Source organism: Cricetulus griseus, chromosome X (genome assembly GCF_003668045.3).
Source record: "Cricetulus griseus strain 17A/GY chromosome X, alternate assembly CriGri-PICRH-1.0, whole genome shotgun sequence".
Lineage (NCBI taxonomy): Eukaryota > Metazoa > Chordata > Mammalia > Rodentia > Cricetidae > Cricetulus > Cricetulus griseus.
In genome coordinates, this window is record NC_048604.1 from 89,291,985 (window position 1) to 89,319,759 (window position 27,775).

The 27,775-nt window shown below is 46.5% G+C and overlaps 1 protein-coding gene across 1 annotated transcript; it reads left to right on the plus strand.

Moving 5' to 3' along the window:
- The first annotated feature begins 1,354 nt into the window (after positions 1-1,354).
- On the plus strand, positions 1,355-27,775 carry Prkx (protein kinase X-linked). Its single transcript, XM_027432675.2, has 9 exons — positions 1,355-1,774; positions 9,203-9,371; positions 13,361-13,624; positions 18,519-18,638; positions 20,342-20,437; positions 23,544-23,601; positions 24,288-24,365; positions 24,727-24,875; positions 25,085-27,775. The coding sequence occupies exons 1-8, from the start codon at positions 1,609-1,611 to the stop codon at positions 24,850-24,852; spliced, it is 1,077 nt and encodes a 358-aa protein (XP_027288476.1). The 5' UTR covers positions 1,355-1,608; the 3' UTR covers positions 24,853-24,875; positions 25,085-27,775.

The window sequence follows — 27,775 nt, forward strand, 5'->3', positions numbered from 1 at the left end:
TACTTATGATGTCAGCAGAAAAGAGACCCACTGTGTGACGGGGGTGGGGTGGGGGAGGAACGGGACACACATGACTCACAGACACGGTGTCGCAGCCCTGGGTGCTGAGCCTGCAGCCCTCCCTGGATACTAGGCCTCACATCAGGGAGGTGACACCTGTTAGGGCTATGGCAGACACTAGGCTGAGCGGAATGTGCACACACGGGCGCGGCGGGAGGTGGCGGGGGTGGGGGAGAGCAGAGGAGCACACTGGAGCAAGTCTGGCCATCCTCCTGCCTCAGGCACATGTGTATATGATTCACATGGGTGCTGGAAATTCAAACTCAGATCCTAGTTGCTCGAGCAGCCATTCTTACAGAGTATCTGGATGTAATAGATGGTCAATATTTGTTGAGTTGAATAAATGCTTTTGACATCGTGAAACCAACACAATAGCATGCTGGGTGCATTCTTCTCACTAGTGGAGTATCAGGTCCTAGCAGGCACTCAGTGTTTACTGAATGAATAAATGCTCTCAATGTGAAACAATAAAAGAAAATATAAGCCAGGAGACGTCCTTGTTTTCAAGATCAGACGTACCTGCCACCCACGGGCTCCATCAGGACACCAGCTCCTGAATGGATGGTCCCTCCCCTACTCCCTGTCTCGGGCCGCTTAAGGCCTTGTGTCTCTCCGGACCCTGCGCCTCCTAGCTAAGAGCAGGGCTGTGAGGCGCGCATGTCTTAAGCAGCCGGGGAACTGCATTCTTTGCATGCCAGGCTCAGGGAAACACTGCCCACGCCTTGCAGGTGGCGGCTTGGCCTGAAAAGCACCGCGTTCTCAGCACGCCCTGCGAGTCCAAGCGTGTATGATGCCGCATAACAGGTCCCTGGAAACCCTGTGTACCCAGGAGTCCTCGAGCTCAGGACCAGCAGGTGAGCACCGACTTTCGGGGGAGCGGGGCCCGGGGACTGCCGGGCGCTAGTAGCGCTCGCCAGACAGCATTGTAAATTCGATCCCCCGAGCCTCGGTAAAGTCTCCTGGAAGCCGTGCCCCACCCGGACTCCTCCCTCTGGTGCCACCACCTCTCCACCGCTCGGGTTCTGCCAGGGACATCCACGGGTGGCAGCCGGAAGTTCCTGCGCCTCTTCTTTCTTGCTTCCTGCCCAGGGTGGAGAGGCATTAGCTGGGATCCCCGTGTCCCTGGAGCAGCCCCCTCGATCTCTTTTACTTTGGTGCAGGTGCGTCCCGCGGGCCCCGCCGGTGAGTAACAGGCGGGGCTGCGACCAGGCTCCTCCCAGATCGGGGCAGGCGAGAGGGCGGAGCGCGGCGAAGGCACCCACCCAATCGCGTCGTCCCGCCCCCCAACCCCCGCCGGCGTCGACCGGTCCCCGCCCAGCCGGCTTCCGCCGGGAATGAAGAGCGTTGCTGTTGGCGCCGGTCCCGCGGACCCCACGAGCGTCCACGGAGCCCCCCCGGGCCGCTTCTGAGAGACCCCCCGCCGCTCTGAGCCCCGCTGCGCGCGCTTCCATTGTCCTTACGGCCGTGGGAGCCGAAACGCGCGTGCGAGGCCTCTGCTGATGCCGAGGCTGCTGTTGTGCCGCCGTCGCACGGTGCGTCCCCCGCCCCATGGATCCGCCCGCGGGGGCCGCGGCCACCGAAAAGGATCCTGCGGCCAGAGACGAACCCGGGCATGCCAAGGTCTCGGCGCCAGCTGGGGATCCCCCGTCCAGGACGTCGTCCCCGCACAAAGCTGGACACTCGCTGGAAGACTGGGACACTGTGGCCACTGTGGGTGAGTGAGAACTCGCATATAGGCAGTCACGCAAGTGTCCCCTGCGACCCTGGGGCTTTTATCGTTCACACACTCAGTACACGGTCTCCGGAAACGGGGCGGCCCCACGTCTCAGAGCTTTAAGGGAGGGTGAGGTGACTTCACCTTGGGGACTCGGTGGCTCCCTGCTGGGGTGCCAGTCACCCCGGGGACACCACGCCCGGCCTTCCTGGCGCTTGCGCATCCGCTCAGGCCCAGGATGCCTCCGGGGTATAATCCAGCCTCCCAAGCATGAACCCCTGGTGGGGCTCAGAGGGCTGCATAGCTTCCTGGGGACCCTTCAGGGACAGGTATGCTGATGTTTTGCCCTCATCTCCTGTGTGGCGGGATTTCGGTTTTTCTTTAGTGACTCCAAACTTGGTCTCCCGTGACCCAGAAGTTTGCTGGGGAAGCCGGTGTATTCCAGCACGGACCGAGATTCTCCAAGGGGTCTGGGATCGCGCGAGGCATCGTGGGTGGCAGCTTCTCAAGTCTGACCCCCGGGAGTCCGGAGCGTCTCCGTCGCTAAGACAGTTGCAGCCAGTGTGTTGACTTTTAGGAAAGTGTTCCTGGAGGAGAGAGGGAGGGACTGGCGTCCTCTAGGCTGCAGGCAGAGTTTCTAGAGACTTGTCCGTGCACCTAGGTGCTGGAAGGGAGGAAGTCAAGTCGGGGTTCTGGGCCAGGGCTGAGGGAGGATTAACACCTTTTCAGCGGGGCAGCGAGATGGCTCTGTGGGTAAAGGAGCTTGCGACCCAAATTCAATCCAGGTTCCCTTATGGAGGCTGACACTCGCCGCATCCCGATTTATGATTGACTTTTGAGGGAAACGGAGCCACTTGAATGCCGTTTACTGATGATGATGTAGCCCTGGCTGGCCTTCCTGTCACTGTGTAGTCCAGGGTGACCTTAAAATACACATTCCCCTACCAACCCTTCTAAATGCTGACATTGCAGTCCTTCCTACTCCACCGAAGATTGTTTATAAGGTGCTGGGAACCGAGCCCATGCCCTTATTTTTGAGACATTGTTACTGCATAAATTCGAGCCGATTAGAGACTCCAGGCAATCCCCTGATTTTAGCTTTCCCAGTGCTGGGACCATAGTGACTCACAGGCATTCAGCACCTCAGCTGGTTCTCCACCCTTTTCTTTCTTAAGTTTTTGGAGACATGGACTCTCTACATAGCCCTGGCTGTCTTGGAACTCACTCTACTCTGTAGACCAGGCTAGTTTTGAACTCCTAGAGATCCCCATGACTCTGCCTCCTAATGGTCAGGGATTAACTTTTATGTGTCTCTTCTGCCTTCCACCAAGTGGATCCAGGGTATTGAACTCAAAACCTTGGGTTTTGGACGAAAGCCCCTTCGCCTACTGAGCCCTGTTTCCGCCCCACTTCGTCCAAAGCATTGGGCATCTTGGGAGCCTCCCTGAGCCATGTCACATCCTGAATCCTACAGCCTTTCTTTACTGTGAGCCTGTTCCCTCCAAATCTTCTAGAAGGACCTGGGTGCACAGGTCTGCCTCCCCTCTCCCCCACTCATCCTTTCATTTTATATGACACACTTAACTGAACTACAAGCATTGTCATTGAGCCCTCACATAAATTTACACCATGTCTATGACAAACATGGAGTTTGGGGGGTGTTTGAGACAGGGCTCGAATGTGTAGTCCTGCCTGACCTGGTACTTGTGAACAGGCTGGCCTGGAATGTTGGTGCCTACAAGTACACACTACCAAAATCAGCAGGGAACCAACCCCCCACACTCAGGAAGTACTCTAGATCTCACCAGGCAAGCCCTGCATTCTCTGTCAGTCACCTGCACATACCCCACTCTGCATTCTCCAGGAAATATTGATGGTATTGCCTCCTACCTGAAACATTTCTCCATTTGTTTAGAAACTCAAGTAAAGAACATTCCAGGCGGAGGATGTGACTCAGTGGGTACAGTGCTTATAGCTTAGTTGGAGTAGTGCTTACAGCCCCGTGGGAAGACTGCTTGTGGTTCGACAGATACAGTTCATGTGACTCAGTGGACAGAGTATTTATAGCTCAGTGGATAGAGTACTTGTAGCTCAGTTGATGCAGTGCTTCCATTCAGTGGGTAGAGTATTATAGCTAAGTGGGTGCGTGTTTGTGACTCAGTGGGCAGACTGCCTGTAGCTCAGTGGACATAGTGCTTGTAACTCAGTAGGTAGAGTACTTGCAGCTCAGTGGATCTCAGATTGAAATCTGCCGAACAGGAGCCCTCTGCTTGGCCGGACCTCTCCTCCACTCTTGTTTCCCTGGACTCATCTATCAGTCTCGTCCTTAGATGTAGGGTCACATGACCGGCTGGCTGTCAGGTTGCCACAGGCTAGCACCTTATACACTAGAGAGGAATTGCTGCGTGCCCCACAGGGGAGGGGAGTGCCACCTGGTAATCCATAGTGGTGATAATTTGAATCTAGAACCATCTAGGAGACACTTATGGTTGTTACATTGAGGTGGGAGGTGCCCAAACACGAGTGGAGACACAGAGTGCTTAAAAAGGAAAAAAAAAATCAGTCACCAATCAATCAGTACCACCGATCACCAGCACTCCTGCCTGTGGATGCAATAAGAGCAGCTGCGGTATGCTCCTGTCTCTATGACATCATCCTCCACAAGCCCCACCCTCACTGCCACATGCCTGGTTAGCACTAAAGGAGTAAGGTGTGAGATGGGTATGCAAATATACACTTAACCAAATTGTACCTCGAAGGCCTCTGGCTCCTTCTAGAGCAGTCCCATCATACACCATAAAGGGACTGTTCACCCATTCTGGACCATTTTGACTTGAACCTATGTGTGTCTTCCTGAAAGCCACCCCACCCTGCACTATCTTAACTGAATCCACCTTCACCTTCTTGAATTCCACCCACCCTGCTCCATCTGAAACAACCTACATGCACCATCTAGAACCCCACCCATTGGCATCCATCTTGAATTGTTCACTGCCTTGATTTATTCTTTCAGGTTTCTTTTCCTGACAGTTTTCTCCTGAACACTCACTCTCTTAGGACATAAGGTGTCTATCCTGTCCTCCACAGCCAGTGTGTGTCTGTCTCCTCAGCCCCTGGCTGTGTGTCTGTCTGTCTCCTCAGCCCCTGGGATCCTCATCTCAAATCATCAAGGCATGGTTCTCCCTCTCTAGGGCACTTGTCCTGAATCACCAATGGTGGTTGTCCAGTGAGTTTCAAGATGATTTTGCTCTAGGGGTGGGCCAGACTGGGGACACCACCCAGAAGGAGGAAGGCAGGAACTTGTCACAGCACTAGTCACACAGACCAGGGCTTCTTGCTTCCGTCTCCCCTAGAACCTGGGTGCTCTAGGCTGAGTCTAAGCATGCTCTAAGGACTATACCTTCATTCTCTTGAGGATTTGTGCATCCTGAGACTTTCTCTGTATTCACTCACATTTGCATTTTAGTTTTGAAGTGCTGGGCATTGAATGTAGAGCCTCATTTACACTAAAAGCATCTTCTCCTTCTCCCTCTTAATGACTCCTCTCTCCTCCCGTTTTCCTTCCCGAGTCTCTCCCTGTATGTAGCTCAGGCTTTCCTCGAACTCTTTGTTTAGTCCAGGCTGTCCTCAAACCATTGTTAATCCTTTTGCGTCTACCTCAGAAGTGCTAGGATTAAAGCCTACCTCATTGGGCTGAGTTTCTGCAAAGATGGAGATGGAGCCCAGGGCGTCATGTATGCTACACTGAATATCTTACTTTCAGTTTTATTTCCTATCTGAAATAACCATCAGGCCATCACACTTCCTTTATTGTGAAAAGATTTTTCCCGTGAGGTTGAGGGTGTAACTCGGTTGGTACAGTGATTGTAACTGTAGAGTGGGTAGAGTGCTTGTGGCTTAGTAGATTGGCTCTTCCTGTGGAAAGCCATCAGTGCTAATAACACATTGGAATACCTGACACTTGGCTCCTTCAGGAACATTCCAGGTTGTGCTTCCAGTCCACTCTTGTGCTTGTATTTTCCTTTGTGCGGCTGGGAATGGAATGTGGGAAAATTTTTTTATCATTACCTTTGGGGGATGGAACCTAGGACCTTGCGAATGCTAGACAAGCACTCCACTGAGCTACACACCCAGTGCATGAGAAAACTATTAGTATTATTATTATCATTGTTATTATTACTATTATTGCTCTTGTTGTTGTGCTAGGTGCTGGGGATACAGCCAAGGGACTCATTTGTGCCAGACATGTGCTCCAGCACAGAGCTGCAACCCCATCCCGTTCTGCCCACCTCTTTAAACACATCAGGTGCTATATTGACCTGGGACAAAAATCACCATTTTCCAATGTGATAGAGAAAAGGAAAGAAACCTGCATCTATCCACATAGCTTACTGGGATTGTCCCTACTTGTACCCCATTTGTTACTGAGACCTAGTTCTGGGCATCTGGATCACTTCCATGTAATATCTGTGTCTTCTCCCCCAGGAACCTTGTTACCCACATAAAAATTCATAACCCCCCCCATGCCAGACATACAGAAAATTACTTTTGCAAGATTCCAGGTATCCATGGATGGGGCACTTGACTTATCATTTGTAGACTGTGCATAGTGTGTGGGCCGCATCTTCTTACTCTGAGGTAGTCATTTTTTTAATTGGGGAGGCCACTCATCCATCTGGCATAGAGGGCAACCTCAGAGTCTGTAAGGGCCATAAAATCATGTACAATTAATTTGGGTGGTGATGTTTGTTACCTTGCTGCCCCTGTGACCTGGGAGTCACTCTACAGTTCAAGGGACTGTGCTAGAGTGACTGGTGTGAATGGCTAGGGCTTCAGCGTTGAAGACAGGGTGATTTTGCATCACATAAGGATGCTGGGACATTCATTTGGATGGACAGATATAATATGCATTTGAATGATTGCGTGTGTGTTGATGGCTCGCAACCAAGGGATTGGGGGTGGAGGTGGGGGTGGTACAGGGACAGACAACTTATGCTTGGGCCTAATGACAACAGAGTTCATTCTACAGACTTTGAAAATTGGTGTGAAATGTGGATTAGCTAGCTTTCCATTGTTGTGACAAAATCCCTGGCATAATAAAATTATAAAGATTTGTGTTAGCTCCTGGTCTCAAAGGCGACTGTCCATGGCTCCATTGCTTTGGACCTGTGGTGACACAATGCATCATGGGAGCATGTAGTAGAGCAGAGGTGTTTACTACATAGTGGCCAGGAAACACAGAGAAGGGGAGACCAGGGTCCCAGTGTCCCCTTCAATTACATACCCCTGATGAGCTAAGTTTCTCCCACTAGGCAGTAAATAGCTCCTTGCCCTGGGAGTTTCTGGTACTTTCTGGTTGTCTTTGTTCTGGCTGCTTCTGGCAGTTGGCACTCTGCTGCACTGTGCTTTTCCACGGTGTTAGGTTTCTCAGCCTGTGCTTTGGCTCTGCAGCTCCCCTGCTCTGCGTAATCCACACCACCAGCTGCCTCTGCACCCACAAGCCACAGACACAAGTGTGAAGGAAACAGGTCGGCAGCCATCTGACGCAGAAGGCATCCTGTGGACTGCACATCACAGTGCGTCTGTCAGGCTGTGCTCACCCGGTGTATGTGAGACAGAAAGTGATGTGCCATCCACTAGGCACAAGCACAGGGTTTTGGCATCACAGCACTTGCTTTTCTCACTGCCGAGACAAAATGCTTGATAATCGGAATTTAAGGGAGCAGGGGATTATTCTGGCTCAGACTGGAACCAGCCTATCATGGAGACAGGCGTATGATAGGCAGCAGCAGAGAGAAGTGACTGCGAGAGCTCAGCTCTCTTTCTCCTTTTTACTTAATCCAGGACCCCAGCGAAGGAGTGGTGATGCCCACATTCAGGATGCGATTTCCCACCTCAGTGACCCCCCCACATTCAGGGTGGGATTTCCCACCTCAATGAATCCCATATTCAGGGGTAGCCTGGGGCAGACCCTGATGAAGCTATTTAAGAGCATTTTCAATGGGATTACCCCAGTACCTTTTGAAATGTCTATAAACACTCCCACATACTTTTTACCCATCTGATTCACTCTAGGCCATGCCTGGCTTCCACTCAGGGCCACTTGTGACTCTGTGTGCCTCCTCCAATCCTGTGTGCTGTGTGGCAGGTGTCTCCTGATTGATTGGCACCCTTTTCTAAATAAGAAAGCTACAAAGACCTATTTTATATCCCAATTAATTTGCTGTAAGCTAAGATAGCAGAAGCAAAACACGGTTTTGAGGCTGGCCATGACAAAGCATGCCTTTTGCTTCTTTAGCAGGGTTTCAGTGCTGCAGGAATGGGCTTTTCATGTCTAGCTGTGGGTGAGTTCTTCTTGATCCTATGCCTACCTCTAGCTTTGCTGTGGGGAACATCCTGCGTGTTTGCAATGGTGGGAGAAGGTTGGGATTTTATGAGGTTTTCTTTTTGTTCTCTTTCTTTTTCTTTATTAATTGGGGGTAGGGGGTTGAGCCAGAGTTTGTCTCTGTAACTATCCTGGCTGTCCTAGAACTCACTCTGTAGACCAGGCTGGCCTGGAACTCACAGAAATCTGCCTGCCTCTGCCTCTGCCTCTACCTCCTGAGTGCTGGGATTAAAGGTGTGTGCTTTTTCTGAGTAATTTTTTTTTAGTTTTTTAAAGATTTATTTATTATGTATGTAGTGTTCTGTCTGCACTTATGCCTACATGCCAGAAGAGGGCACCACATCTCATTGTGGTTGCTGGGAATTGAACTCAGAACCTCTGGAAGAACAGCCTGTGCTCTTAACCTCTGAGCCATCTCTCCAGCCCAAAAGTAATCCAAGGTAGCACAAGCCTTTAATCCCAGCAGAGGCAGGTGATCTCTGTGAGTTCGAGGTCAGCCTGGTCTATAGAGCTAGTTCCAGGACAACCAAGGTTACACAAAGAAACCCTGTCTCGGGAAAAAAAAAGTACCCCACCAGGAGTCACTACGTCTAGTACCTGGGTTCTTCCTATAGCAGTGTTTAAATTGTGGCCAACTTGAAATCCAATCTCCCATGCACATAGCAGGCAATTTTTTTAAGTTTTAGTCATTGTTATTTCTATATGTATATGTAGTTGCATGCTATAGCATCCTTGTGGATGTCACAGGAAAGTCTTTGAGTGGGTTTAAACCGTCCCATACTCCACCTTACATGGGTTCCTAGATTCGAACTCAGGTTGTCAGGTTTGCAAGGCAAGCCCTTTACCCTCAGAGCCATTTATTTCCCTGGCCACTTGATTGACAGTGGTGTCTGAAAACAAAACCATAAGGTCCTTAGCGGTCAAGTAAGTTTCTCTCCCTGTGTCCAGCTTTAAGGCCCTATGTGGACATGGTTTCCATTCCTCAGATATGAATACTTTCCCTGATTCAGGGGAGACTTAACTGGCTACATTGTCTTCCTCAGGGACCGGAACCTTTGGCCGCGTGAACCTGGTGAAGGAGAAGACAGGCAGGCGGTACTATGCCTTGAAGATTATGAGCATCCCGGAAGTCATCCGCCTGAAGCAGGAACAACATGTGCAGAATGAGAAGGCAGTCCTGAAGGAAATCAACCATCCCTTCCTTGTCAAGCTGTGAGTTCCTGGCTCCTTTCTTCTCAGTTCTCCACTTCCCCAAGGTTATTCTGTCAAGGGTGCTTTGCGGGGTGTGCTGGCTGTAGCTCAGTCAGTAGAGTGCTTGCAGCCCCATTGATCGAGTACTTGTAGCTCAGCAGGTCCAAAGCTTGTTGCTCAGTGGATATAGTGTTCTCAGCTCAGCTAATACAGTGCTTGTAGCTTGGTGGAAAGAGTGCTTGCCCTCACCTAACAGAGTGTTTGCAGCTCAGTGGTGTGAGGTAGGAGATGCTACCCAGTTTTTGGCTTGATTTATTTTTAATTGTGTGTGACTTTGCACACCAAAATAGTACCTACAGAGGCCCTCTTGGAGCTGTAGTTTCAGGTGGCTCTGTACTGCCCAACTGGGTGCTGGGATTCGAAGTCACATCCTCCACAGGAGCAGCAAGTGCTCTTAGCCTCTGATCCATCCCTCCAGCCCCAACCCATGACTTTTTATAACAAATCCTTTTTGTGTGAGCTGACTAGGCCCCTTGATGCTAACTAACAGTAGTCTCTTCAATGTTGATGCCCCTGTAAAAGTCAAAACTTGGGTCTTTTGTTACAGCATCTAATCAAGGTAACAGAGTAACCTAATTATTCGTTCATAATTTTCATATAAAACTCAACTGGTGATTTTTATCAATGCTAAATCCTTTTCTGCATTTTAGAAATATGCACACATGTATAATATTGTGTGTGTGTGTGTGCGTATGTGTAATATGTAGTCTGTGAAGGTCCATATGTGCACATACATGTGGAGATCAGAGGATAGTGTCTGCTGCCATTACTTCGCTCACACTACAAGTTTGAGACAAGGTCTGCTGTTGGCCTCAGCCAATATGTTAGTCTTCCCAGTGAGCCCTGGAGAGGGTAAATTACCCAGCATGGCATCATTGAAACACCGCCACGCAATATCCATGCTATTCTAGAGTGTTCTATCCTGTCAGAACATGATAGAGGTACACTACAGTCAAAATTCATTAGAATAGCATAGAACTAGAGGGTCAGAGGCTGGAGAGAAGGCTCACAGGTTAAGAGCACCTGCTTCTCTTGCAGAGGACCCCATTTTGGTTCCCAGCACTCACCTTGCAGCACACAGTCATCTGTAATTCTAGCTCCAGGAGATCCAATACCCCTGCTGGCCTCTGTGTCTGCTATACTCTTGTACACCACACACACACACACACACACACAGAGAGAGAGAGAGAGAGAGACAGAGACAGAGACAGAGACAGAGACACAGAGAGAGAGAGAGAATATGAGAATACAGGTAAGTATTTTTGAAAATTTAAATAAAACACAAGGCTGGCCAAGTGGTGGTGGCACACACCTTTAATTCCAGCACTCGGGAGACAGAGGCAGGGTATCTCTTTGAGTTCGAGGCCAGCCTGGTCTACAAAGTGAGTTCCAGGACAGCTTCCAAAGCCACAGAGAAACCCTGCATAAATAAATAAATAAATAAATAAATAAATAAATAAATAAATAAATAAATAAATCAGAGGGCTGGAGAGATGACTCAATGGTTAAGAGCACTGACTGCTCTTCTAAAAGTTCTGAGTTCAATTCCCAACAACCACATGATGGCTCACAACCATCTGTAATGAGATCTGGTGCCCTCTTCTGGCGTGCAGCATACATGCACGCAGAACACTGTGTACATAATAAATAAATAAATCTTTTAAAAAATTAAGCACAGGGACCTTAAATTCCACATGGATTTTAACATTAGCCAAAATGGGTCCCTCTTAGTGACAGCACCAACTAAGGCTCATCACTCTGTGAGTTTCTGTGTCCCAGTCTCCTCTCCTTATGAGGACTCAGTCCCATTAGGTCAGATCTATCCCAGAGACATGATTCTACCTCAGTCTCCCCATTAAAGACCCAGATGGGCACACAGTTGTGTCCCAAGGTCCTGGGTGTGCAGACTTTTAACACAGGAATTCTGAAGGAATGAATCCTGAGTGCTTAGCTAAATCAAACTAGATACCTCCACCCACGACTGAATTGACCTACATGCTGTACTCACAGCATGGCAGAGCATGCTGTATATCTGTCCAGATGTGGGAACACAACTTAGCCGGTCCTTGATCTTCAAAGCATGCTGCTGGAGAGCCTCAGGGTCATCCATTCCAACTTGTTCGTGTTTTCTGTGAAGGTGGAGTTGTTGTCTTGAACAGACGTGGGATGCATAGTGAGAATGGCTTCAAACAGCTGCTGGGACTCTCTGTTTGTGTTGCTGTGGGGATCTGGGCTTATTTGCAAATGGCTTTACTAAGAGTCAGTATTAGGCTTAGCCCACAGTGGGTGGCACCATTCCCAAGGTAGGAGGAAAAATGTCCTGTTTCAACTGTCAACTGACACAACCCAGAAGGTGTGTGAGCGTGTCTGTGGGAGTGTTTTAATTGATGACTGACATAGCGATCTGCCCACTGCAGACGACAACATTCCCTTGGCAGGATGAGGGTGTACTATCAGCTTGACACAGAAAATTTGTGCTCTGGATGGAGTGCACCCATTTTGCCAGAGGGATGTGCACACAGAGGTCTAACCAGGAACGAAGTCTGGGGTGGGGTCAATCTCTGGAGAGGTCTGAGCTGTGCATGCTGAAATTCAAGTGTCTCTGGACACAATACAGCAGCTGTTTGGAGGGGCCTTCCATGCTAGGGGGTTGTAGTCAGAGAGTGTTGTGTAGACGTTGCTGTGTGCCCCTGGAAAGCAGTAATGTTTGTGGATGAAAACGTCTTGGTAGTTGGGTGGGAGTTACTTGAGGGATAGATGGCTGATGGATGGATGGATGGATGGATGGATGGATGGATAGATAGATAGATAGATAGATAGATAGATAGATATTAATAGTGAGATGATAGATAAAGATAAATGATGGATGGATGAATGATAGATGGTAGACAGGTGATGGATAGTTGGGTGGATAGGTTAAATAGCTAGATAATAGATGATTGGTGGATAGAAGACAGACAGACAGACAGACAGACAGACAGACAGACAGACACATACATTACATAGTTTTGGTTAAGGTAAAGATGTTGGTGAGGGTTCCTCTTAGGGCAACACCAGCTTACCATATAGTTTCCCTACAAACTTTAACCTCAGTTGTCCTCACATAGCACCCTGTGACATATTAACATCAACCTGCAACCACCGTCCATCTAAGCACAACCTTACCATTTGGGTGAACTGACATCAGACATCTTAAATGTCCTTATTAGTTACTGTCCAACTTTGCTTCTTTTGCCTTGATAAAACAGTAACCCAAAGGGACTGAGGGTAGCTAAACTAAAAGTTAACTTGGATTTCACTTCTCTATCACCCCCCATCCCCCACCCCCACCCCTGTGCATCTTGGATAAAAGTCAGAGCAGGAACCAGAAGCTTTCATTTAGCCCAAGAAGTCTTATCCACAATGGGCAGGTAGGTCCTCTTATGTCAATCATCAAACAGGACACTCCCTGCAGACACCTACAGGCCAGTCTGCAGTCTGGTGTGGGAGATGTCTCACTGAGACCCTATCTAGGTGACTCCAGGCTGTGTTAAACCTGACAGCACATCTTCCCCCACCTAGGGAATGGTGTCACCCACAGTGGGCATGGTATTCATCCATCAGTCAACTGAAAGAAGACCCTCTTTGCAGACTTGCCCACAGGCCAGTCTGACATAGGAGACCTTTCCCAAGTGACTCTGGGCCGTCAAGTTGACAGTGAAATCTAACCAGGGAACATGCATATGTTTGCACCTGTTTGTGTATTTATCTTGATACTTGTATTTATATTTTGATATTTGCATATATGTACCTGTTAGTGTCTGAATATACCAGTATATTAATGGGAACATCTGCCTCTGTATATCCACGGTCTGTATACATGTCTTGCCATCGGTGTCTGTCGATCACCAACATCCATCTGCATCCACATCTGAGCACACCCCCATCATGCATTCTGTCGTGTCTCGCAGGTTCTGGACTGGCCATGACCACCGCTTTCTATACATGCTAATGGAGTTCGTGCCTGGTGGTGAGCTGTTCACCTACCTGAGGAACCGTGGCCGCTTCTCCTCAGCTGCTGGAATCTTCTACTCCACAGAGATTGTGTGTGCCATCGACTACCTGCATGCCAAGGAGATTGTCTACAGGGACCTGAAGCCTGAAAACATTCTTCTAGATCGGGAAGGACACATTAAACTCACCGACTTCGGCTTCTCCAAGAAACTGGTGGATAGGTGAGTGGGGCAATCATGGGGTCATTAGAGGTTAAATGAAAATTGAAGGTTTGATTTAGATGGGTGGACAGACATGGGCAGAAGATGCATGGTGGGCTCTGGCATGATGCACCCCCTCCCTCCATCTGTCTAGATGAATATCTCCTTTTTTGTTACTATTGATGTTGTAAAACACTCCTTAAAAAAAAAACAGTTTAAGGAAGAACAGGTGTATGTTAGTTAGTTCCTGGTTCTACGTGGGATCATGTGCCAATGGGAGCCTGTGGCGAGGGCAGCTGTTCACATTGCATCCACATACAGGAAGAGAAAAAAGGAAGTAGGGCTGGGTTATCAAATCTTGAGCCCAACCCTGGTGACCCACTTCCTCCAGTGAGGTGGCCACCTTTCCTAAAGGTTGTCCCGAGTGTTCTCAAACAGCACCACCTGCTGGACACCAAGTGTTAAAATGCCTGAGTCCTTAGGGAACACTCCATGTCTATTGCACAACCTTGGGAGTGGTGGGTGCCCCTGCAGGTTGTGAGCAAAGGAGAAAATCATTCTGTCATCAAAGTGGTTGAATTTTGTTCTGGAAAATTGTAATACTGTCCATGTGTGAATGACTTCTTACTTGAATATATGTGCATGTACAAATATGTATATGTATATATGCAAATATGTATATATTTAAAATCATCTCTATATTGCATTATAGTTACACAATTTATATATTTATATACATTTATATATAATTGTGTATATATATACATATATAAATACATATATATATATATGTATTTGTATATTTTATATACACAAACACATGTCCAGGGATACTATAGCTGGCTCACACGGCAGTTCAGTTTTTCAGTTTGTTCTATTGGTTTTTTTTTGAGACAGTGTCTTTGTGTAACAGCTCTGTCTGTTCTGGAACTGGAGTTACCAGTGGATGTATACAGTCATGTGGGTGCTGGGTACTGAACCCAGGTTCTCTGCAAGAGCAGCCAGCCTCCATCTTAGTGTATTCTATTTATAGGACTCTTTCCTTAGGTTCCTTCGCTCATGGCTAAGGGAGCTCCTTGCAGATAACAAAGAAGATGGTGTCACCTTCCAGTTAACCCATATCCACAGGGTGGGTGGGGGGAAGAGAAGGCTTCACATTAATGGAATCAGGTACTTTCCAGCCTCAGCAGGGTATCTCTGTGCAGGAGACAGATTCTCTGTGGTCCCAGTACTAGCAGAGTGTACTAAATACCCTTGACCAACCAGGCAGCCATTGGGGCATTTTGCAAAAATAATTGTGTGCAGAGAGCTTCAAGGCTGTAGAAAGTTCCACCTAAGGCAGGCAAGCCTTCAGCCTGAGGCAGACACAGAAAGACTCAGCTTTCAGTCAGGTAAGTAGAGCTGTCTCAGGTACAGTTACCCGTGGTCTCATGGACTGCGGTGCTCTATCTACCCTGATCTTGTTCTAACTGAGTCAGGCTACAAGGATAGAAATCTGAGTTAGTGGTCCCAGAAGCACACAGGAACCTGTCTGTGACTGACTGACTTCTACTTGATTCCATTGGGGAGGGGTGGGAGGCAGAAGGGGTGGGTACAGCCCAGACTTGGAGTGATATATGATTTATGATTTATTAAAGCTTGCCTGAGGGCTCAGAAAGAAAAGTCAGCCACAAGCCATAGAAACCAGACACACACCTTTAATCCCAGCAGCCAGAAGCTAGGAGGTGGTGGTACATACTTTTAATCCCAGGACTCAGGATAAAGAGGTAGAAGGATCTCTCCAAGTTCAAGGCCACCCAGATCTACACAAGATTGATCTAGTCCTAAAGAGAATTATAGCTCATACATTTAATCCAAGGACTTGTGAGAGGTATGTAAGACAGGAGCAAGATCTCAATATAGAGCATTCAGTCTCCAGCCACGCTGAGGAGAGGCAGCAGTATCAGCCCATTCAGCCCGGGGTAGTGGTGAGAGCTAGTGGCCGTCTGCTTTGCCTTTCTGAACTCCAGCTTGAAGTTTGAACCCCAGTATCTGTCTCTGGGTCTTTTATTTTTCTTGATACACAGACTGACCTGGCACTCACCAGGCAGCCGAGGATGACCTTGAACTCTTGATCCTCCTGCCTTGACCTCGCAAGTGCTGAGATGACAGCTGAGCATCTCCACACCCTGTTATGCTGGCCTCTGTGCCTGCTAGGCAAGTGCTCGACCCATTCAGCTCCAAGCACCGCACTCATGAAACTGTAGGCAGTCTACTCCATGACATATACTTAGATGCCTGCAAGTGTCTGAGTTGAACTGCACCATCCCTTGCACCAGGTCTGGATCAGTTGTTTACAGCTTCTGGGCCAGAGTTCCTTTTGTCCATTCCACTTACAGAACTTTTCTCCCCATCTGTTCCTTGCTCTGTCTGGTTTGCTGCACAGAGGCTTTTAGCTTTGTGCCCTCCCCTCTGTCAACCTTCCTGAGTCGTTTATAGAAAGTCCTTGTACTGTGACTTGTTCAGGTCCCCTGAAACAGGAGTTCCAGGTGGTTGTACCACCACCATGTAGATGCTGGGAATCAAACTCAGGTTCCCACAAATAATCTTACTCACTGAGCCATTGCTCAAGCCAACTTCTGAAAAAAGATTTTATTACATTTATTTATATTGGATGGGGGGATGTGCCATGGTGTAGAGGTCAGAGAAGAGCTTGCCAGAGTCAGTGCCCTCCTCCCTCCATGTGGGACCCGGGAATTGAACTCATGTTGTCAGGCTTGACACAAGTGCTTTGACCCACTGAGTATGTCCCCAGTGTTTCAAGCACGCTAGGCCAGCGCTCTGTCAACTTTACCATGGCCCCAGCTCCAGGATACTTTCATCATGTGAATCATCACGAACTATGAAGCAAGCAGTTACTTCCCACTGCCTTCATTCTCTCCTCACAACATCCTGGTGTGCATTGTGCCTCTCTGGGTCTTCCTGGCCACACCTTCACAAAGAGGCAATGGCCTCTTTATCTCTGTCAAACTTACCATCCTTTTTATGGCTGAACAATATTTCATTTTAGTTTTACCACATGGTGCTTATTAAATCTTTTATGGCTTAAGTTTTTTAAAAGAAACTGGAGAATAGTTACACTAGAGAATTAACAGCACAGCTGAAAGCTCTAGAACAAAAAGAAACAAACTCATCCAGGAGAAGTAGATTCCAGGAAATAATCAAATCGGGGACTGAAATCAATAAAGTAGAAACAAAGAAAACAATACAAAGAATCAATGAAACAAAGAGTTGGTTCTTCAAGAAAATCAACAAGATAGACAAACCTTTATTTATCCAACCATACCAAAAGGCAGAGAGAGAACATTCAAATCAACAAAATCAGAAATGAAAAGGGGGACATAACAACAGACACTTGGGAAATGCAGAGAATCTTCAAGTCATACTTTGAAAACCTGTACTCCACAAAATTGGAAAATATAGATATCACCTACCAAAATTAAATCAAGAAGAGATAAGCAATTTAAATAGACCTATAGCCCCTAATGAAATAGAAGCAGTCATCAAAAGTCTCCCAACCAAAAAGAAAAAAAAACCTCAGGGCTTAATTTATTTTTAGTTGAATCTTTTGAAGAAAGAAATTATCTATTTTTCTTATTTTATATGCTGTGCAATTTGCAGAAGTCAGCATCTGTTTGCCACACTAAGTGGCTATTTTTAAATATCAATTAAAGCCAGGCATGATAGCACACAACTTTGATCCCAGCTCTCAAAGGGCAGAGGGAGGTGATCTCTTGTTTGTGGTCTACACAAACAAGTTCCAGGACAGCCAGAGCTGTTACACAGAGAAATACTGTCTCAAAATGGACAAAAACTCTGAAGTTCTGATCCTCCTGCCTCCACTTCCACGTCTTTCTTATGCCAGGCTGGAAATTGAACCCAGAGCCTACTGCATGCTGGGCTTGTGCTCTACCAATTGAGCCACATTCCCAGCGCCTATCACTAATGTTAAAGATGATTAATACTGCATATTGATTTACCCACCTTCCACTCTCTCCTTTCCTAGTAGTCTTTTCTATGTTGAGTTTTGTGTTTTTAATTCTGTGTGTCTGTGTGTTTGTTGATGTGACTACAGTACTGGCAGAGGCCAGAAAATGATCGTGAGACCATTAACTAAATGTTAATGCTTGTAAGGAAGACATTTCATGAAGAACACGTCACTGCAGGGTCAGTGATCAACATACATGGTGCTGGGGGTGGTAGTTCACAACAACCCAGGGGTGGGCAAGTTTGGGGCCAGCCAGGGCTACAAACAAGAAAAAGAGCTTAGATTCAGGAGTGTTTCTGTATCATCATCATCATCATCATCATTGTGTGTACGCTGAATGTTTGGACACATATCTGCCATGGTGCATGTGTGGGAATAACAGGACAGCCTTTTGCTGTCCGTTTTCTCTGAACCCTTATGTAGATCAATCTTAGGCTTGTGCAACTTTACCATCTGAGCCATAGTGAATGCCCAAAGTTTGGATTTCCTTAGCTTTATGAAACAGGTTCATGTACTTAGGCCCACAGGCCAGTCTAATGTGGGATATCCTTTACTGAGACCCTTCTCAGGGAATTCTGGGCTGTGTCAGTTGACAGGTAAAGCTCACAGCACCACTTCCCCATGCCTAGAAAATGAGTCTGCCCACCCTGAATATGGCTTGTGCCTCAAATGCTTCCTTGTCATGAAATCTTACACTTGGCACTTGAGTTGGTGCTCAGAAAGTTTTAGGTTTGGGAGCATTTTGGTTTCTTTCAGTTAGGAATGTTCAACCTATGTGGTCATATGTCAGTTTTCTGCAGTGTCAATACTTATGACATGGTTTTCATCAACTGTATGTTATGGCACCTTCCAAACTTAATGTGTTCTGTGCTTCTGTTACCCCCACAGGACATGGACCCTCTGTGGGACACCAGAATACCTCGCCCCAGAAGTCATTCAGAGCAAAGGCCATGGGAGGGCCGTGGACTGGTGGGCACTGGGCATCCTTATATTCGAGATGCTGTCTGGGTGAGTGACGCTCCTAACAAATGCAGCCGTGTGCACACAGTGTCTCCTTCACACCCCATACAGTGCCTTGGAATCTCCTTTCTAACACTTGGCACATGGACACACTCACATACCCTACTATCAATATTTGGAGGGTGACTGAGTATTTATTTTTCTTAAAGAAGAATTTAAATTTTCAGAGACATCCATAGTTCCTTATGGATACCATCCATCTTTTTTTGTGGATGACGCATGAACCTGAATAGTACCCACGGTGAACAAATGATGCCAACCAAACAGCTTAGTCAGTAGTGAGGGAAGAGCAGGTCAGGAAGAAGAGACTATGTTACTTTTTTTCCGTAAATTCCCTTTCTTGGCAATGCATAGGACGTGGGAGTGATGAGTTCTGTTTCTGGCTCCCAGTTGATAGGAAGGTTAGTCATTCCTGAGGGTTACTGGTATCTGTCAAGTCTAGTATACACCTAGAAAATTTTTAAACATAGAAAGTAAGATTCCCAGAGGTCTAGGTATAGCTGGGGCAATTGGAGGCCAACACCATGGCAATGTTCACCTGTGCAGACCTAAAGAGTCACTGGCTTCTGCTGGGGAAGTGACAGTTATTCCAGCTCCATGGACTTTTCCCTGGTGCCAAGATGGAAAGTTCATCCTTTGTGGATCAAACCAAATAGAAAAACAACTTGCAGGAGGATTTTACTAAAATACTATGAGATTTTTCAAGAGGGAACATCCACCCATCCACCCACCCACCAATCCATCCAGACACGCACCTATCCGTCTGTCTATCCATACACCCACTCATCTATCCATCCACCCACCCATCCAGCCACCCATCCATCTATCCAGCCACTCACCACCCATCCATCTCCCAACTCATCCATCTACCCATCAACCCACCCACCCATTCATCCACCCATCCATCCACTCTTCCAGCTCCTGGAGGCTCCAAATGTTCTTGGCTTTTGTGGCCACATCAATCCCATCTCCACATGGCTTCTCCTGTGGGTCTGTATCTCTTCTGTCTGTCTGGAGGGGTACTGTTACTATACTTAGGGTCATCCTTACCCAGTATGGACTAATGTCAAGATCATTCTCTAGGCAATGACCCTATGTGTAAATGATGTCCCAGTCATGTGTTCTGGAAAATTTGTACATGCTGTGTGTGTGTGAACAATCCATGAAATACATTTTCTTTGAAATTTATACATATAAAACCACATTTATATGCACAAAATTTATAATATATAATATAATTTATAAGATATACATATATATACATAAGGAAATGCTTTAGAATCACTAGAAAATTATTGTTTTCATGCTGAAGTGATTGTGAAGAAGAGCCTGGGGTCCCAGTGTCTTTTTGAAGGGCACATCTCCAATAATCTAACTTCCTTCCACTAAGCTCCACCTCTGGAAGGTGTATAACTTTCAGTTCCACCCCTGGCTGGGGAGGAAGACATCAACAGAGGCTCTTTGGGGGATATCAGGACTGTCCATCCCCCACCCCGTCCTCCTGAGGCTACACTACCTACTGAGACCATCTGTCTCCTGTGTCTTCGCACAGCCATGTTGCCAGTTGTCAAATAGTAGATCCATCTGACACAATTTTTTTTGCATTCATTAAGCAAAAATAACAATTGACACAAAGTAGACAGAATTCTGTATTTAATTGTGCTAAAAATACACACTTCTCTCTGCAACAGGTTTCCCCCATTTTTTGATGACAACCCTTTTGGGATTTACCAGAAAATCCTTGCCTGCAAAATAGATTTCCCCAAACACTTGGATTTCACCTCTAAGTAAGTGTACTCTTGGTTTCCTGCCTTGTGCCTATGTTTATTTTCAACACTGCGTGAATAACACAGCAAGAACAAAGTGTTGGCAAACACTCTTGATTCATTACTTATATCAGTCACTTTTTCTACCAGGAAGGGAAAACATTTTACTTATTCTCATTTTACTGAAATGTAATATTTGGAAGGCCTGTTATATATCTCATTCCTTTTGAGATAGAAGGTGTGGAAATTAATGCAGATTTGAGACTGATTGATTGTATAAGCAATCACTCTGTCCATCCATCCATCTGTTTAATTTATTAGTTATTAGTTTACAAATTGAGAGAGGGTCCCACTTTGTAGCTCTAGCTGCCCTGGAACTTGCTGTTTAGATGAGGCTAGCCTTGAATTCAGAGATATTAGCTCCCTGAGTTCTGAGATGAAACCTGTGCACCACCATACCAGGCCTATTTACTATATTTATTTATTTATTTATTTATTTATTTATTTATTTATTTATTTGGTTTTTCGGGACAGGGTTTGGAGCCTATCCTGGCACTCGATCTGTAGACCAGGCTAGCCTCAAACTCACACAGATCCACCTGCCTCTGCCTCTCAAGTGCTGGGATTAAAGGAGTGGACCACCAGTGCCCAGCTAATTTATTAATTTTTTAACTTGTTTAACATTTTTGAACCACTAAGAAAAGAGGTGTTTAGTGGGAGGAGGTTTGTTTATTGCAGGTAGGACTTTGAAGGAGATGCTGGGGTCCCAGGCTTTTCTTCATGATCACTTCAATGTGTAAATGCAGTATTTTCATTAATTTTTTGACAATTCCATACACATCTATGGTCTATTTTGCTGATATTGGTTTATTTATTAAGCTAGAAGAATGAAGTTTCTTGTTTCAAGTTGGAAACAAGCTTGTTTCACATGTAAATCCCTTCTCCCTCTCCCTCTCCTCACCACCATCCCTCCTCCCCCACCCCCGACCTACCCCCCACCCCATCCACCCTCCACTCCCCAGGCAGGTTAGAGCCCTCCATGGGGGCTTTGCAATGTCCACCAAATCTTCCTGTGCTGGGCCTGGTCCCTTCCCCATGTGTCCAGGGCCAGAGTGCATCCCTTCACGTGGGATGGGCTCTCAAAGTCCCTTCTTACACCAGGAAAAAATACTAATCCACTACCAGAGGCTCCCTGGAGTGCAGAGGCCTCCTTATTGGCATCCATGTTCAGGGGGCTGGATCAGTCCTGTACTGGCCTCCCAGACAGCGTCTGGGGTCAATGTGCTCTCCCTTGTTCAGGCCAACTGTTTCTGTGGGTTTCTCCAACCTGGTACTGATCCCTTCGATCTTCATTCCTCTCTCTATTCAACTAAGTTCCAGTTTTCAGCTCAGTGTATATCTGTGGATGTCTGTCTCTGCTTCCATCAGCCACTGGATGAGGGCTCTAGTTATGGATCAGGTCGGCCCAAGTGTTAATTTTTTTCCCTTCTTTTCCTCTAACTGAAATTGCACCTATCATAACGAATTCTTGCACCGGGTGGTGGTGGTGCACGCCTTTAGTCTCAGCGCTCGGGAGGCAGAGGCAGGCAGATCTCTGTGAGTTCAAGACCAGCCTGGTCTACAGAGCAAGTTCCAGGATAGGCTCCAAAGCCATAGAGAAACCCTGTCTCAAAACCCCACCCCACCCTCCCCCCAAAAAAGAATTCTTTCATGCAAGATGTTTAGAGGTCAACACGATGCTTAAAACAAATGTGCTCAGTATTCATGCTGACCATTCATTTTCATGAAGATTATGACAAAATTAATGGAAAAGAAAAAAGAAGGGTTAACCATGAACACCTTTGACTTTCCTTGATTTGAATGTGGTTAGATTTGAGCATTTTCTAACCAGAATGATCCTTGATCTCCAATTGTTTATTTATTTAGTTAATTGGGAAGAAGGGTCCCACATAGCCCAGAATTTCTGATCCTCTTCTTCCAGCCTCCCAGAATCGAGGTGACAGACTTGTGCTACTGTGTCCAGGGTGTGTAGTGCAGCAGATGGCATCCAGGGCTGGGTGAGCACTGTACTTGCTGTGTGTAAGCACTCGAGCAACTGAGCAACAAGCACTCTGCCCACTAAGTGCCATTCATCACCTTAACTGCAAGCACTCTGCCCACTGAGTTACAAGCACTCTTTTCACTGAACTACAGTCCTGTCACATACTATCATAGGTGATATGGATTGCAGGATATTTGAGCACACGCGTGTGTACACGTGTGCATGCACACACAACATCCTGTCTTCACCCTGCCTTAACTTCTCCAAGTCTTCGATTTACCACACCTCACTGCCCTGTTCTTTGCATTCTCTTGTCTTTTATCCACAATAAAGACGCAGGAGAGTGGCTGGTGTTTGGGACTTCATTCAGCAGGTGTGCTCAGCCTATGCAGAACTGTGTAAAGGAACACAGCTGTGGGCCTTGTCCGTTACCCAGGAGGAAATGATGCCGGGATAGATCAGTGCTGAAGGGTTACAGGCAAAATTCTCTGGATGGAGGGCTTGTAGCTCAGTGAGTGTAGTGCTTGCTGCAGAGTTGACTGGGTTAGAGTGCTTATACCTCAGCTGGTAGAGCTTTTGTAACTTGGTGCATAGAGTGCTTGTAGCTTAGTAGAGAAAGTGCTTGTGGCAAAGTTGGCTAGGTGCTTGTTGTTCAGTTGTAACTCTACCAATTGAGTACTTGGGAATTGAATATTGCAATGCGTATGTTTAGCTCAGTGGTCAGATTACTTGTAGCTCAGTGGTCAGAGTGCCTGTGGCTCAGTGGGTACAGTGCCTGTGGCTCAGTGGGTAGTGTGCCTGTAGCTCAGTGAGTCAAGTGTTGGTGGCTCTGTTGGCATGCCCCAAGACCTGGGTTCCATCCCTCACCAAGTAAATGGAACACACATCTGTAGCCCTGGCTTGTAGAAGGCAGAAGCCGGAGGTCAGGGGTTGAAGGTCATTGTCAGGGGTGGGAGCCCAGGGTGCAAGCCTCTCCCCACAAATGCTTTTCCCACGGACACACTGTGTGCCGGTGCAGGTGGGGTTTGTGCCAGCTTTGATTCTGGCATTTGCCAGATCTAAGTGAAGTCTGCTCTGGTCACGCAGGGACCTCATCAAGAAGCTGCTGGTGGTGGACAGGACCCGGCGCCTGGGCAGCATGAAGGTGAGTCATGCCAGAGCATTCCAGTTTGCACACTGATGGCAACATCATCCACTCAGAGGGTCCCAGACAATGTTTAAGTTATTTTTGTGGTTTATTTATTTATTTTTATTAATTATGTATATATGCTGCATGGGTGCATTACCCATGACAGTAGGCAGAGCACACTGGGTTCCCTGAAGCTGCAGTTATAAGTTGTCCACTACCACGTGGATGCTGCAAACTGAACCTGGATCCTTTGCCAGAGCAGCCATCTCTCTGGCCCGTGTTTTGCTGTTTTCCTGTAGCCCGGGCTGGGATCAAAGTCACTCTGTAGCTGAGAATAACCCTGAATATTCAACCCACCCACCCCTACCTCCCAGAGCAGGGATGACAGGTGTGCACTGATACTCATGTTGACTTATTAGTCTTTATATTTTAGAGTTTTAATTTATTTCTTCTTACTTATTTTTGAGATAGGGCCTTACCATGTAGTCTGGCTGCTGTGGAACTCTCTATGTAGACTAGGCTGGCCTCAAACTTACATTCACCTGCCTCCATCACCAGAGTGCTGGAATTAAAGACATGTGCCACCACACCTGACCACTAATTTTTTTAACTGCTTTTTTAGAGAGAGATTTTACACATGCTACATACACACACAATGTGTTTCAAATGCCTTTTACTGAGTGTATACATTTCTTCTCAAGAACGGGGTAGAAGACATCAAGCGGCACCGGTGGTTCCGGGGTGTGGACTGGGATTCTGTGCCACAGAGGAAATTGAAGGTGGGTATATCATACACCCTTGAACTAAATGAACCCCTCCATACCCTATCCTAACCGCCCATCGAGCTCCAGCTGTGTCTCAGTCTTGCAAATTAATTTACCAGAGGGTTATTTAGTAATTATCTACATGTATGTATGTCTGTGTTTATGTACACTTTGCAAATGCAATACCAGCGTGCCTTCAGCCCCTCCTTGTAAAATTTACATTCTTCGTGACCGGTACTGCATGCCCCCACTGAGCTGCCTGGTGTCACCTTTCCCCGTGAGCCATGTAAACATTACTGCCAATCAACAAAAGTATCCGACTTCCTCACATTTTTGTCTAATGGTGTGTCGCTTATTTATTTTGTGTGACACTTAGCCACCCATTGTGCCCAAGTTATCCAGTGACGGCGACACCTCCAACTTCGAGACTTATCCAGAGAGTGACTGGGACAAGACCCCGCCTGTATCCGACAAAGAACTGGAAATGTTCAAAAATTTCTGAGGATGGGAACCCACATCTGCAAGGTGAAACTTTTTGTCTTTTCTGAATTTTAAGGTAGGTTGTCATATAGCTGAGAATAGCCTTGAACTTACAACGAGGAAAATACACTCCATGCAACCAAGGATGGTGTGTTAGTCAGTATGCAGGGTTTCTTGCAATGATTGACAGGTCAGTTGGTAGTAAATGTTACCAATCACTTAACCACCACCCCCTTTCCATTTTTCTTCACTAGGGTCTTGAAGAATTCATGCAGCACTGGGGACCAGAATTGTTTTTTTGTTTTTTGTTTTTTGTTTTTTTCTGAAAAACCAGAAGGATTCCGAGTATGTATCCACTATCCCTTCGAGGTTGACGGGATCATTGACCTCAGGCCCCAGCCTCATTTTGACAACTGGAAACTTGCCTCGTGGGAAGTTTGCAAAACATGTTAAACTGCACATGTTTTCTTTCTTCGTGAGTCTTGTGTTCTTGCTGTGGGTTTAGGTTTTGTTGTTGTTGTTTCTCTACTGAATTTTGTAAGTTTGAATTTGACCCATTTGATGATAGCTGTCACTGTGTATATGCACAGAAATTGTGCAAAACTGGATGTCTGGTACTTTGACACGCCTGTGACCTGTTTATTTTCAAAGCTTTCTGAAAAATCTGTCACCCTGCAGGCAAAAAAAAAAGGGGGTGTGCGATGTATGCATTTTTAAAATGCTTTTCTATGCATTTTGCAGGCATTTGTGTGTGTTGTTTAGTTGTTTATTTTGTTCCTCTCTGGTCACTATAAACTCAGAAGTTGGGAAGCCACATGCCCTACAGGCCCCCCATTCAAATATGGCACAAACAAGTGGCTTTCCCCAGTCTTCCAGTTTAGACGTCTGCAGTAAAATATCCTTTCCTAAAGTTAAGCCAGAACTCTGCATACTGCATTAGCCACATGGCAACCTGGGTGCAAAGTTTGCCTTTTTATGATAATACAAATTTAGCCACATTTCCCAAAAGGGAACTTCAAGGATCCACCCCACAACTCCCTCCTGTCGTAAGTGACATTTTCTTCCCACCAAACTCAATCCTGTTCTCCCAGCCTCGTCCATCTGTAAAAACTCAGGTTCCAGGCGGGGAGCTTTTATGAACGTTTGTACAGAGCTGTATTTTCAGTCAGCTTTCCCAACCTTTCCAATATGCAAAATAACTGGGTTATGTACTATGAACAAACATACACAGGAGATAGAATTCTGGTTATAATCTAGCAAAATAGGCATGCTGACCCAATAGGTGCTGTCAGCATTTGATATTACATAGAAAATTATGTAAAATTAGCATAGGAAACATTGCCTTAATTCTAAACACATATGAGGAGATCACACATGCACACATGTACCCACTGTGTGCTCCTAATGTACTTAGCAATCTGACCTCTGATCCTAAAAATCAAATTTAACACCCTTAATTGGGCTGTAAATTATACTGTGTTATGTCATTGTAGTGGCATCAGGTAGTGCATAGGAATCATAATTTTTTATTTGAATATTTTTAATGAGTGTGCGTGTGACTACAGTACACGCGGGGGCCAGCAAAGCACTCCAGAGACCCTGCAGCTGGACACACAGGTGGTTGTGTGTTGCCCTGTGCATGCTGGTAACCCAATCTGAGTCCTCTGCAGTCCACATAGTTGACATGCAAAAAATAAATAAAATTAGGAAGGGGTAATGGGGTAAAAACAACCAGGAGAAAGGATGAGGAAAGTATGTCCAAGGAGAACTGTGCACCCAGCACCTTCTCATAAAGCAACCGGACAGTTAATAAATTACAAATTCCTCAGGTGGTGGCTTGATTCGAACCAAGCACAAAAGATTAAACAATCAGTAACCAATACTAATTAAAAAACAAATCCCCATTCTCTCCAACCAAGACTGATTTTTCTTTTTAGTGTTTAGTAGAGATAAAATACTAAGTGCTGTGGAATGGTGCTTGTCTCCCCTAACTAGCTGTTTCATGTTACACTGTAAAATGTGATTAGATGGCTAAATACTGTTCATGTGACCCTCAGGCTGTGCAGATATCTCAACATTGGACCAAAACCTATCAGTCAATCACCACTGTGCTGTTCTGTGAACCCTAGCCAAGGTTCAGCATTGTGTGGGTCTTGATGTTGGAGTGAAAAGCCGGAGAAGGGTTATTCCTGGCTGTAGATTTTGAGGTGTGTCGTTTTCCTGGGTTTTTTGTGTTTTGTTGTTTTATTGTTGTTGCTGTTTTTGATAAAGTTCCATAGGGAGCATTGATGAAACCCTGACACCTGTCATTCTTGTTTCTCACACACACTGCAAGCCACCTGAAAATTGTGATGCAAAGTCAAGGGTTTTGCATGGGTTGGTTCCCCCATCTGTGTATGTGTGTGTCCGTGTGTCCATGTCCCATACTGTTTCTTGTTCCCATCAGATCTGCCTTGCGAACCACACAGCCTTTGCATCCAACCGCACACTGTCATTTCCTGGGGCAGGGAGTCCGGGGTTACTCCAGTAGGTTATGTAATAGACTTCGTTACTTGTGTGACTTAGGGGGAGTGAGCAGGAGCCTCCCAGGCCCTCCGGGTCCTCACAGGACCAGACTCAAACCCCCTTGGCAACCTCAGTTCTTCTCACAGTGTGGGTACACACCACTTGACCTCCTCATGTAGCAGGTGTCACGTGCACTGTACAGGTGCGTCCCCACTGCTGAGCACCTGCTGGCTCGCCTGAAATTATCACTCAAAATGAAAAAGCCTGTTTTTTTCCTTACATTCTAATCCTGCTGCACAATTAAAAATCACTGTGATTTGTGTATATATCTATCTATATCTTTCTATATATTTGCCCCAGGAAAATTTTTCTGCTGTCTAATTTATAAAATAATACTATTGAGTCCAGGTTTGTTTAATAAAAGTTTGTATGCTAAGAAA